Source organism: Sphaerodactylus townsendi, linkage group LG13, assembly GCF_021028975.2.
Source record: "Sphaerodactylus townsendi isolate TG3544 linkage group LG13, MPM_Stown_v2.3, whole genome shotgun sequence".
In the NCBI taxonomy this organism is placed as follows: Eukaryota; Metazoa; Chordata; class Lepidosauria; order Squamata; family Sphaerodactylidae; genus Sphaerodactylus; species Sphaerodactylus townsendi.
The window spans coordinates 32,785,264-32,797,960 of record NC_059437.1 but is presented as its reverse complement, the minus strand read 5'-3'; the positions used below and the strand labels follow the sequence as shown (position 1 = coordinate 32,797,960).

The 12,697-nt window shown below is 47.0% G+C and overlaps 1 protein-coding gene across 4 annotated transcripts in view; it reads left to right on the top strand.

The window, feature by feature from the left end:
* LOC125442724 (diacylglycerol kinase delta-like) overlaps positions 1-12,697 on the top strand; it is a 58,613-nt gene that overhangs the window by 591 nt on the left and 45,325 nt on the right. For all 4 annotated transcript variants that reach the window (XM_048514345.1, XM_048514346.1, XM_048514343.1 and 1 more), the window contains exon 2: positions 234-459. In XM_048514345.1, coding sequence (XP_048370302.1) covers positions 265-459 — 195 coding nt within the window. In that variant the 5' untranslated portion in view covers positions 234-264. The remainder of the gene's footprint in view (positions 1-233; positions 460-12,697) is intronic.

Genomic DNA, 12,697 nt, shown 5'->3' with positions numbered 1-12,697 from the left:
CTGGGCAAGCTGTTGACTGCCCGAGGCCCCAAAGGGGAAGCAGTCAGCGCTTTTTGGGAGGGGGGGGGGAGCCGGTTGTAACGTCCGGGCGGCCTTGGAGGGTCTCCGCCGAGCCGCCCCCGTGGCCCTCCCTTGGGGAGGAAGCCCTGCTCCGCTTGCTGCTCCCCCACGGGCCGGCGCCTGCCTGAAGGGCTCCTCCTCTGTTTCTCCCCCCCCCCCCCCCCGCGTCCCAGGAGCGGGGCCCTGGGACGGCTGCTGCTAAAGATGGCTGAGAAGCTGGCTCCCCCCGGGGAGCTGTTCCTGCGCAAGGGCCGGGAGTCGGTCTCCTCCCTGGATATGGACCGCCTGGCCCCCGGCGAGGCAGCCGGCGAGGAGTCCTCGGATAGCGAGGGAGAGCAGGACGGCAGCTCCCACAAGCTCATCCGCAAAGTGTCCACCTCTGGCCAGATGAGGACCAAGGTAAAGGACGGCGGGGGGGGGTGTCGAAGGGGTGAGGTGGGCAGAGCTGTCCTGGTCTTCACCTGGTCTGCTTTGCTGCCTGTTTGGGGCGGGCGAGGGCGGGGGTGGGGGTGGGGGCTGGATCGAATGTTCTTCTGCTTAGCGAAATCAAGCAAGATCTGAACCTCAGTGGCAGTCAGTGTGGGGCAGGTGGTGTGGAATAGGCCACTGGCCTGGCGCCTGCTTTCATGGGAAGCGGCTGCCCGTGTGCAAAATCCTCCCATGGCATTGGCATGGGGTCGCCAACCTTGGCCTTCAGAGCAGCTATCTTGAGCTTGTCTTGGGGAGCTTCCTGCCAAGCAGGTGAGGGCAACGAGAAGAACAGGTGAATGCTCCTCCTGTGGGAGGCTGCGATCAATTTCTTAAAATGCAAGTTCTTTGCAAATATTTGTTGATAAGCCACGTTCATCCCAATAGGGTTGGATAAATCTCAACTAATAAAGGGGGCTGGGATGTTCTCCTGTGCAGAGAATACCTCAACAGTGCCCCCCCCCCCCTCCCCAGTGTTTCTCTGCAAGTATCCAGACCTGGTCAGTGTTGAAGGCACGCTGCTGGGCAAAGAAAGCCACATATGGATTTGGTCAGGTTGATCTTTGCTTGTGTGCTTGAAAGAGCAGATAGCCGTGTTCTGGATCTGTGGAACAGTCCCCTGTTTCCTTCTATGAGTCTTGCTTGGGGTTGGATTAATTTAGCAGCGTTCGATGGATCGTTTAGCACTGGTCGCCATTTCCTAGCAAAGTTCTCACTTCAGCAAAGACTTGGAATTCAGCCTCCTGAATGTCGATGTCTGAGAAATTATGTCTTCTCTGTCACTTCTCAGTCGTGTGTGATCACACTTGCAGGACCGCACTAGCTCTTTGCACCCCTAAATGGATTCTGAGTCACTAAATAGACTTGGCCACCAAACCTGTAACCATGAGCTCTGGCAAGAAACTGATCAGGGTTTTACTCTGTCTTCATTGCAGCTGGATTTTTAAATGGAGGGGTCTCTTGTCCAGTGGTGGAATTCAAATAATTTAACAACTGGTTGTGGTGGTGGGATTTAAATAATTGAACAACTGGTTGTTTACAAGCACCATTTTAACAACCGGTTCTGCCAAAGTGGTGCGAACCTGCTGAATCCCACCACAGGTTTTTGTCTCTAAACTCTTCCTCCACTTAAAAAAATAGCCGTTTGGGCTGGGACTAAGATTGATTTTAACATATAACAATACTTATGAAATGTGAAGTTGCACCATAAGGCGAATCAAAGGTGAGAGTTTGCAACCACAATCCATGTACTGAAAGTTAAATTACAGCTTAAATTAAATTAAAGCTTTTGCATCTTTCCTGCAGAACCTCCATGGATTTTGTGATGTAAAACTAATGTTGCTTTGTGGATCAGCTAGTCTTGAGTCTTGTAGCACCTCAGAGACCAACAAGATGTTTGTGGGGGCGTTAAGCTTTCGGGAGTCAAAGCTTGCTTTGTTGGAAAAGGAGTTATTTTGTGAGTACTCCTCGTGAAGAAAATAGGTTCGAATGGTCCCTTGCTAGCCAGGGCAGCTGAACCCTTACCTGTGCAGTCGTCCTAGGAGAGAAGTCTTTAGGAACCATAGAGAATTGTTTAAGACGCTCAAGAAGAATTCCTGAGCCAGAAACACGATAGAGAGAAAAGCAATTGGAGGAAGACGTTTTATTGTTTCTTGGAGACAATAGGGGGAAAATCAATTCTGAGCCATTACGAAAAATTAGCTGATCAATGTGCTCTGCAATCTATCTCCAGCTGTTCTCCATAGCCTTGAGAGGGCTGGCATCATTGACAAATGATTAGATGTTTGTCCCAGCATTTGCACTTTTGCTCATTGGGTGGACAATGTCACAAGAGCATCAAATGTCAGTCTTCAGGACACGACAAGCTGGGAAGGTGTGCCATTCTGGGGAAGCTGGTGTCCTTTTCTATCCCTGAAGCACTGACTACAGCACCTAAGGAACCGGTTCTCTTTGGAGGCTCAGTTTGGACAAACAGATCCAGGCATCTGAGTGTGTGGATGGAAGCACAGCTTGCTGCAAATTGACAGACGAGGAATTAAAAACTGGGCACTGCTCAAGCATGCTGCAAAGGAGTGGCTTGCGGGGAGTTATCATGGAAGATGCCAGGAAAGCTGGCCAAGAAAGAGGCACAGGGAGTTGGAACACTGAGCTCCCTGTTCATCTCCTAATAGCATTTTAGGCTTGTCGTTTTTCCTGTTCACATTGGGAGCCATCCATAATGGAACCCTTATATAGGGTGCTGAGTTGTTTCAAATTGTGTACAGTCTCACTGAGGGCAGGGCAGGGTAGTCCCCTTGCTCTTTCCAATAATGGCAGGCTTCAGTTGAAAGGGAAGCAGTTATGCTCCAAAACTGAAGCCCAGGTGAGCTTAAGGCAGAGAGTGAACCAGCATGGTGTAGTGGTTAAGAGCAGGTGGACCCAGCAGGAATGCAGGAGTGCGGAAACACATCTGGTTCACCAGTTAAGCCTCTGCCTCTCAGGTGGAGGAGTGGGTTTGATTCCCCACTCCTCCACCTGAGTGGCAGAAGAGTCTCAGATGAACCGTGGTAGAATCTGTTCGCCACCTCCTCCCCTACTGTGAGGTACCTAGGCTGATCACAGTTCTTCGGGACTCTCTCTGCCCCACCTACCTCACAAGGTGTCTGTTGTGGGGAGAGGAAGGGAAAGGAGCTTGTAAGCTACCTGGAGTCTCCTTACAGGAGAGAAAGGTGGGATATATATCCAAACTCTTCTTCTTTTACTTCCCCTGCCCAACCATTTCATTCCCTAGAATTTCTTCCCTTTATATGATGGATTTTATTCTTCTGATGTGACAAAGAGCAGGACTCAGCAGTATGCTTGCTAGGACAGGCAAACTCATAAGAACTGCATGATGATGCCACCTGAAAAGTAAGTGTCTTATTTGCACCGGGCCTGAGGATTCCTTAGCATAGTATCAGTGTCAGCCTCGTGATGAGGTACCTGAGGCTTTTGGCTTTACAAAATTTGTACTGTTTTCCCCAAAGATTTAGCAAAGTTATGTCTGTCCTTCTTATCGTCACAGCAGATCATCTTGAAGAGGTCTTTGTAAACCTCTCTTTCTCCAAGCAGCCTGTGAGAAACCCTGGACCAAAACTTGGCAGGCAAATCTGTATCTAGAAGGGCCCATCTTCTTCTCTCTGTAGAATGTCTCAAAAAGGGGAGTTTAACCAAAGAGAACCAGTTTCTGGAGGGCCATGTAAGGAGTTACTTGGACAAAGGATACTTCATGATTCTTCCTTGCTCAAACATTTGCCCCAAATGGCAGTGACAATTAGCATGGGCTTTTCTGGTGCTGGAGGATTCTTCGCCCATGGCTCCTGCTTATGAATTAGAAGGGGAAATGGGATGACTTGAGGAACAACATTGTGATGGGGCATGTCAGAAACTGTGGCTAATCTGATTATAGTGCCTCGAGTACCCATGTGGATTGGTCTTTTTTGCTACTTATTTGCATTGAGCATTATTATTTTTTAAAATGTAGATCCCCGCCTCTCAGCCAGCATAGTGTAGAGGTTAAGAGCAGGTGGATTCTAATCTACAGAACTGGGTTTGTTTTCCCACTTCTCCACCTGAGTGATAGAGGCTTATCCGGTGAACCAGATGTGTTTCTGCACTCCTACTTTCCTGCTGGGTGACCTTGATCTAGTCACAGTTCTTTGGAATTCTCTCAGCCCCACTTACCTCACAAGTGGTCTGTTTTGGGGAGAGGAAGGGAAAGGAGCTTGTAAACCACCTTGAGTCTCCTTACAAGAGAGAAAGGTGGGTTATAAATCCAAACTCTTCTTCTTCAGCAGAAGAGCTTTTGAGATGGTTTATCAATAAAGTTCATCCCTAAAACAAATCAATAAAGTACCAGTAGTTGTTAAAAATCACCTGTTTGCCCAGCAGCAGGCATGATTAATTTCCGAAGGGATTGGGTTTGCTCATTCACCTTGTTTGGAGAGATTTCAGTCAGTTTTGGAGTTAACCTTCCTGGATAGCTTATTGTTCTCCAAATGTTTTACTTCCTCTTAGCTCAGCCATCACACACTAGATCACTAACAAAAAAGCAAATAGCTCTGGGCCCAGTTTGAATCCTTAGTGTTTTCTGGGGCTTGTGAGAATTGTTGCTGTCTTCCCCAATGTCTGTGTCCTTTAAAAAATAGAAATCCATAGTCACAGCGAAGAAACCTTGAGTGAGGGTCTCATTTAAAAGCTTTTTGTAAATCTTCACATTTACTGCTTTTCAGTTCTATTTATTAGAGGTTTATCTCAAGAAATTATTAGAGGTTGGTGAGGCAGGCGTCCCCTTGCAAAATTTACATTGCCTTTTTTGCCACAAGACTTGCTTACCAATCAATTCCAGCTTTTAGTAATATCTGACCATTCTCCTTATCTGGAAATATATATGGGTCAATGAGCCTGTCACTTTCTAGTTCCCTAGTCCAACCCTGAATTTCTTTTAAGAAACAGCTGATATTTTATCTGTCTTGCAGTTCTTTGGGTTGGAGGCTGATTTTAACAAGTTGCATCTTTTTATAGAAAGATAGCCTACCTGGGTAATTTGTCAGATGGGTTTAAAGCGTGAGCTTTTGTGACTTCTATCAGATAAAACAGTGGAGTGAGTGTGGGTTTCTGTCCCCAATGGCTTCCATAATTAATAAAAAAATGATTCATTTTGCAATCTCCCTGTTCTTTTGGTGTAAAAACAATTTCTCCATTCCAGCCATAAGCTGTTCATTTTATGTGTGTGTTTAAGTATTATTCAGGTTTTAAACATGACAAAGTTTTCTGGGTTGCTTCATATTTATTTAGGTTTAGCTAAGATGCAGAAATGCATAAACATTCTTATCTTCAGACAAAATGGAAGGAAATGTGTAGAAAGAGGTCAGGAGCCCTATATAATCAAAGAGCCAAACCATACCAAAATTCAGAGCAAGGGACCGCAAAAAACTGGTATAAGAATGTCCATTTGCATAATGGAGAATATAAAACTTAATGTTATGCAATAATAAATATTATGTCCTTTATCAGAAAAAAAATGTCTGCTGCCCAAGCACTAGCTGTTGTATCCTTCCAAATCAAATGGCACACAAAAGACTGCACAAGAAGCAATAAACCTATGCAGAAGCACCCTGCACATTTCTTTTAGCACATTGGCATAAATCTGTGCATGGCTTGTTCTAGGATTACAGTCATCTGTTTATTCTATAATTTCCCTTTCTGTGAAGCATATCTAAAAAAACCCTTTTAATCTCTTATAAATATTTTCCTGCCCTTCCCTTCACGTACATGTTTTTTAGTATCCGACCTACCCCTCCATTATACCTTAAATACTGGATTTTCTTTTTTAAAGAGCCATATTTGGGTCTAGAACCATAGATACAGAATATACTTGGTTCCAGACCCCTGGAGTAGAATGCATTTGGATGAAGCAGAAACACGTTCTGTTGGACCTTTCAGGTTCTCAATCCTCCCCGACCACCAACTTCAAAGAGCCAGGAACCCATGAAATATGATTCCTCCGGCTATTTGTTTCGGCATCTGAATTTTTTTTACTGCCTTGAAATATATTTTAGGTTGTCCTCATTAGATATCTGCTCTGAGAGGCCCCTCACGGCCCAAGAAGTAGATTGGAAGCTCTCGTGGGGCTGTGCATTCTGCAGCTGCACGTCCCACAGTGTATTGCCTGGTGATGAGTCACCACTGCAGTCACTGAGAGAAACCTAGTTCCCTGCAACTGCCATCTGCCTGGACTGCCACAAGTCAGAGTGTTTTTGCTTGGATTTTGGAGGCCTCGGGGGTTAACGGAGCTGCTTCGGAGCAGAGGGTCCAGGTGATGAGACTCCACTGCCTTGCTTTATTTTGCCTCTTCCAGGTCTAAAGGCAGGCTTGCCAAGGATATTCTCTGAGCACCTGTCCTGAAGCACTTTTGTGAATGGAGGCAGAGCACTGGCTGAGCGCTCCGGCTTGAGCGGCACGGCAAACGAGTGCTCACTGTAGTCTTTGAAAGAGACTGAAAGGATCGACTGGACAGGCTCCTTTTTCTCTTCGGCTGCGCCGTGGAAGGAGAGGCTGTTCCCAGCACCCTGGAGAGCGCTTCTGTATCAGAGCGAGGCCCTCTGGCAGCAGCCGCAGCTGAGCTGCGTTAAACTTATTTGGGCTCCATTGACAAGAGAAAGTATGGAGTCTCCTCTTTATCTTGTGCCCTGCCCTTTCTCCTAAAAGCTCAGAGCAGTGATTTAGCGTCTCAGCAGCCACGTGAAATTAGGTTAGCTTGAGCGAGGGAGCGTGTGCAACTTGACTTCCCCCCCGGAGGGGGGCACCCAACGAGCTTGGGAACTGAGCCAAACGCAGCGCAGGTGTTCCCGTGCCACACTCGCTTGCGTTCCTACACAAAGTCAGGCTGTGAAATGGAGTCATCACGAAATGCCACTTGGAAGCTGGCTCAGGCAAACTTGGCCCGTTCATAAAATGCAGAGAGCACTTTTGAAATATATCTGAACCATTTCAGTTATGCTGTGGTAACTTGTGTAATGTTATCACCCTTTCCCCCATTAGATTGTGACTTGCATAAGACCACTATGTGGGTTACATGTTGAGCTAGGATTGGGGAGGGGGTGGGACTTTCCAATTTATTGGCTTTAGCTCTACACTTTGCCAGTTCTAAGCGAGCAGGTCATTGTTCTTTGGTGGGCTAACATTTGTCGGCATAAAAACTGGCACGCTTTCTTTTTATGCAGAATGCCTCCTCTTGCAGAAGTCAGGTTTCATGTTATCCTGTGTAAGTTCTTGCTGATTTTAGGAAGGCTGGACAGAATAAAAGTAATTAATAAAATCTCCCCCCTGCCCCCAACACATGAACATAAATACACCGACCTTTTTCTTTTCACTTCTGGAACATGAAGATTGACCAGCTGAGTGCCCCCAATTTCACAAAAAACACTGAAGAGTTGGTATTTATTTATTTACTTGCTTCATTCGTGCCTTTTCCGTTCTCTTCAATGGGCCCCCAAAGTAGCTTACATTATACTCAATCTCCTCCATTTCATCCTCACAATCTTGTGAGGTAGGCTAGGTTGAGAGACGGTGACTGGCCCACGTTCACCCAGCAAGCATCTATACCAGACCCAGGATTCGAACCTGGATCTCTTAGATCAGGGGTAGGAAACCTGCAGCTCTCCAGATGTTCAGGAACTACAATTCCCATCAGCCCCTACCAGCATGGCCAATTGGCCATGCTGACAGAGGCTGATGGGAATTGTAGTTCCTGAACATCTGGAGAGCCGCAGGTTCCCTACCCCTGTCTTAGATGCTAGTTCAACATCATAACCATGACACCACTCAGATTTCCTTCTTCAAAGGAGCCAGTGGACACCGATGTTGGATGGTCATGTCAAGGGGATTTCTCACAGCTCTGTGGGTGTGATGCCATTCCGTGCGGATTCCATTCTTCCCTGTCCTGCATTTCAAAACTACTAAACGACAAGCTGCAAATGAAGCAAGTACCCGCAGATGCGGCTTGTTTGCATAACGCCATTTGGCTTCTCTGATGAAAGTTTTCAGGATTTTTCTTACATGGCATCCCGAGCTCCTTTGGTAATACACAAGCCATCTTAGCCTTGTTAATGAGCTCATTCTGAAGTTCAAGCAGAAGTGAAGGAAACCAGGGAGGGCTGGCCGGCCGGCCCACTCAAGCCACCCACTTTTTCCTCTGAGCTGAAATATATCCTGTGGTCCCCCTTTGCAGATACTCCAGAGGGGCAGGTGTGTTGTGTAAGAAGGACAAGGAATGTACAAAGACTGTGAAACTGGGCTCCCTCTTTTCAGCAGCTGCCATGGGAATGAGAAGTGGGCTAATAATAGCCAGCAATAGCCCCATTTCTTGCACTTAATGAGCTTGGGGCTCCAAGGTTTTGTCCTTGTTCTGAAAAAGATCCCCTTCCTTTTCAACATCAGGTCTAGGATTTGCTATGGAAAGTGACAACCCAATTAGAGGAGTTTCAGTTGGGGAAGGCAGCTGGGCTTGCATCAGGCTGCAGAGAGGATTGAAACTCATCCAATCAGAACAAGGATCTGGAGCTCAAACTCTCCCTGTCCTCCAAGGCTGGTACAGATAGTGGATGAGTATTTACCCTAGGACAGGGATAACCAACCTATGGTGCTCCAGATGTTCATGGACTACAATTCCCACCAGCCCCTGCCAGGCTGGCCAATTGGCCAGGCTGGCAGGGGCTGATGGGAACTGTAGTCCATGAACATCTGGAAAATCATAGGTTGGCCATCCCTGCCCTAGGAGGTTGCATGAACGCTAGCTGCTGACCATCTTAGCAGCACTGCCAAAGAACCTGGCCCAGGTCAGCATATTTCTTGTCATCCCTGCACATTTCCTGGCCCAGTTGAACATTTGGAACATCCATCACCATGTCTGACACCGTCATTGCTCAAGACAAGGGGATGCAGGGGGCCCTGGATCTGCTTGCTCTTCTTCTCTGGAACTCAGGCTCTGCATTCTGGGTAGCAGCAGTTCTGCTTTTACGATAGACATAGCAGGACCCTGCAACCAGCATTCAGCTGTCTCAGACTTGAAACCCAAACTGGTATGCTCCAAATTGTTGTGAAAGTCAATACATTTTTCAGTTAAAGCAGAGGATATTCTGTGCAACGGCCTCTTAGAAATCCCTTAGAAATCGTGGTCTGCTCTAATCTCTGAAACAATCCCTTGTGCAACCAACTCTGCATCATGGGACAAAAATTGAAGTTTTTATTTCTGCAAGTCTTTCCCCAAACCCTTGGTTTCTGGAACAGGAGACTGTTGTTTTCACATAGCACATTTTTAAAGCCTTCCTGTTGCTACCATGAAAAGATGCAGAAAGCTGTTGGCTGAGGAGCCTCAGGTGGACGAGTAAGCATCTCTGATTTAAGCAAATATGGCAATTTTGGAAGTCCAACACATGAAGCTGATGGCTGACTCTTTGCAAGCGTTGCTTTCCCATCCTTTGTTCACAGCTGTGTCTGGGCCTCCCGTTCCCCACCATTGTTCTGCTGCTGCCTTGAGGATCTCATAAGCTGCAGCGGAGTGCTCTTTAGAGAGGTGCAGAGACCCAGGAGCCATGTTTTCATTGGACGGAAACAAAGGCTTTCTACTTGCTCTTAGTTCTGAACTCTTAACGGCATTGGGGTTTAGTGTGACATTGTGTTGCAACCACCTCCTGCCAAGTTCAAAGCACACCCACCACATTAGGCTTCCTGACAGGGAGGCAGGTTGAGCTGACTTACAGGCAGGGAGACCAAGAAGTCAGAGCAGAGCCAGGGAAAACTGTATTGGTGATCCACCCCAAGTTTACAGCAAAGTTCCCAGCTGTAGCAGGATCTGACCCTGGTGCTGAGTTAGAAGGCTTACCTCTCCCTCCTGTGGCGTACAATAATGAGGTTGAAGAGGCAGTGCGCCTACTCTGAAGGTTTGCTGTGGCTTGCGGCAATTAGAGGGAGCTGCAGGCCTTTCCGTAATGGGCTTTATTGTGCTGTTGGAAGGCTTGTAGGAAGCTGTTTATTATGCAGATGGAGAGAGCAATGCTGGCGATAAATAGGGCTTATTAGGCACTTGGCTGCGGGGCCATCGGTGAGCACAGCTTCCCAGTACTCTTAAAAACTCAAATCAACATTGTTATTTCTTGAATGGGGGAGTGTGGGGGGTGCCAGCCCTTCCCCTTTCTTGCCCTATCCAGTTCTTTAGTTCCCAAGGCAAATCCATGGATGGGTTAGGAAAGGCGGGTGGGGGCGTGGGGGGGGGGGGCTGATCACTGCCAGGAATCTGAGCTTGTTACATGTGAGTCGGGGATAGAAATCCCCATCACACTTATTTAAATGTATTGGTGAGTTTGCATTCCGGCAATTTAAGCCCACAACGGCCTGACCACTTTCCTAAACTCTTGTTAAAAGCACACTACCTTGAACTCAGCAAAGACTGAATATATGTGGAGAACTGAATACGTTGTAAGGGAATCATATCCTTGACTGGAATGGAATGGAGCCCGGCAGAGGCGTTTGGCAGCTCACTCCAGTATGAATACATAAAGGTGCCTCATGCAGAATAAGATCACTGATTCATCCAGGGAGTATTGTTTACACTGACAGGCAGCTGCTTTCCTGGGTCTCTGCCAGGGAGGAGTCTGGAGCGAACCTCCAACCTTTGCCATGCAATGTACAGACTCTGCCTCCCCTTTGCAGGCATTTTGGCTCTTCGTTATGCCGGCCAGGCACTTGTGAGGGTGGACTGTTCCTACCGAGCATGAATGCCAAGTTTTCCTGTGCTAGGTAGAGATTCGGGTTCAGTGGCAGATGAACAGCAAAGAAGTTCCTTGGCTTTAAGAGAGTTGGGCAAATGATGTGAAACGTATCTTGTGGTTTCTTTTGGAAGCCTCAGTCATGACCCTGCTGCACTGGGTGAGGCAATTCTCCCCTCCTGCATACTTATGACATTTTCCTCTCGCTGTATGGCAGGATATCAGGGGCTGTCTCAACAATCTGTGTGGGGGACGCTGGGGCTGCATCAAATATAATCTCCTAGGAAACCTTCTGGAGGAGGGTGTGTTTGAAGTCTGGGTAGAATTTCCTCTTGGCCAGCTAAGCAGTCTTCCTGCATTGCCTGCTTTGGTGCATGGACCTTCTTTATGTCTTGTTGGGGTGCTGCGACCAGAGCAGCAAACCTTGCTGCATTAGGATGTTGTCATGGAACTGGAATTCACAGCTCTGAGGTCATCTGAATGACACAGGTGTTTTTGACTGGCAAGGAAATTTCAGAGCAGAACTGAACCAATAGGTTGTTTGTTCTGTTACAGATGAATAAAGGCAGCTATCAAGGGATAGGCTGAGAGCACTTGATGTCACCACTGAACAGCAAACACTTGGAACGTGACTGTTCCTGGATCCTCCTCCACACACACACCCCCCTTGCACTTCTTACCAAAATTTATAAAACGAAAACAATTTTGTAGGAGATGAGATCCAGGAGGGGTTTTAAGGGAGACAAATATCCTGAAACACAGGATTTTGGCAATCACAAATACCCGCCAAAAATGACCAACTGTGTGTCATGATTGGAATTCATCACCCTGTCTGATTTAGGTGTGGGTTGGGTAGAATGCAAATGGAAGAGAGGGAGGGTTTGAACCATTATCAAAAGAAAGATTGTATCTGTTCAAAGGAGTCATCGGAGCAGAAAGCCTTGGGCGTCAAAGGGACTCAGCAAACCAGCAAGGAAGTAGAAATTGCTGCCTCTTCCTCTGGATAAGCTTGCTGTATGTCAAGTGTATGGGAGATTCAAACAGGACTGCAAGCAAGATGAACGAGGAACCCACTTCTTTAGAGGTCTAGTGTGATGTGCCACCAAATGATTTTTTTCAGATTCTCTGCAACCAAGAAAGTGTATTTTCCATGTTTGGATGTCACATATCTCTTCTGATACTGCTTCCAAAATACTGACACCCAGTTCAAAATGAAGTGCATGTTATTAGTCATGAGATCACATTCCCAAGCAACTCATACAAGGCACATGGACTAATTAGAAGTGACATTTTCCATGTGGGTACATGCAAGCACTTGTAAGTGTACACTTGTGTCTTGCTGGAGCATTTCAGAGGTCAAGATCTGTGATCCATCCAGACTCCAAGAAATAACATTTATTTGCAGGATATGCTTTCTAGAATAAGCTTCTTCTTCTTCTTCTTCAGAAAAGACTCCCCCAGCGTGGTGTAGTGGTTAAGAGCAGGTGCACTCCAATCTGGAGAACCTGGTTTGATTCCCTGCTCTGCCACTTGAGCTGTGGAGGCTTATCTGGTGAACCAGATTAGCTTGTGCACACACAAGCTGGGTGACCTTGGGCTAGTCACAATTCTTTGGAGCTCTCTCAGCCCCACCCACCGCACAGGGTGTTTGTTGTGGGGGGGAGGGAAAGGAGATTTTAAGCCCAGTTGAGTCTCCTTACAGGAGAGAAAGGAGGGATAAATCCAAACTCTTCTTCTTCACACAAAGAGAACTGCCCTGTGTTTAGCCCAATTGCCTCAGTGAGTTGCCAGGGTTCCTGCTGGATCCCTCGTGGTATTCTTGGTACAACTCAGCAGATGCCTAAGGAAGGGCCCATGTCCTGGTGGGGACTCTCTGCATCCTT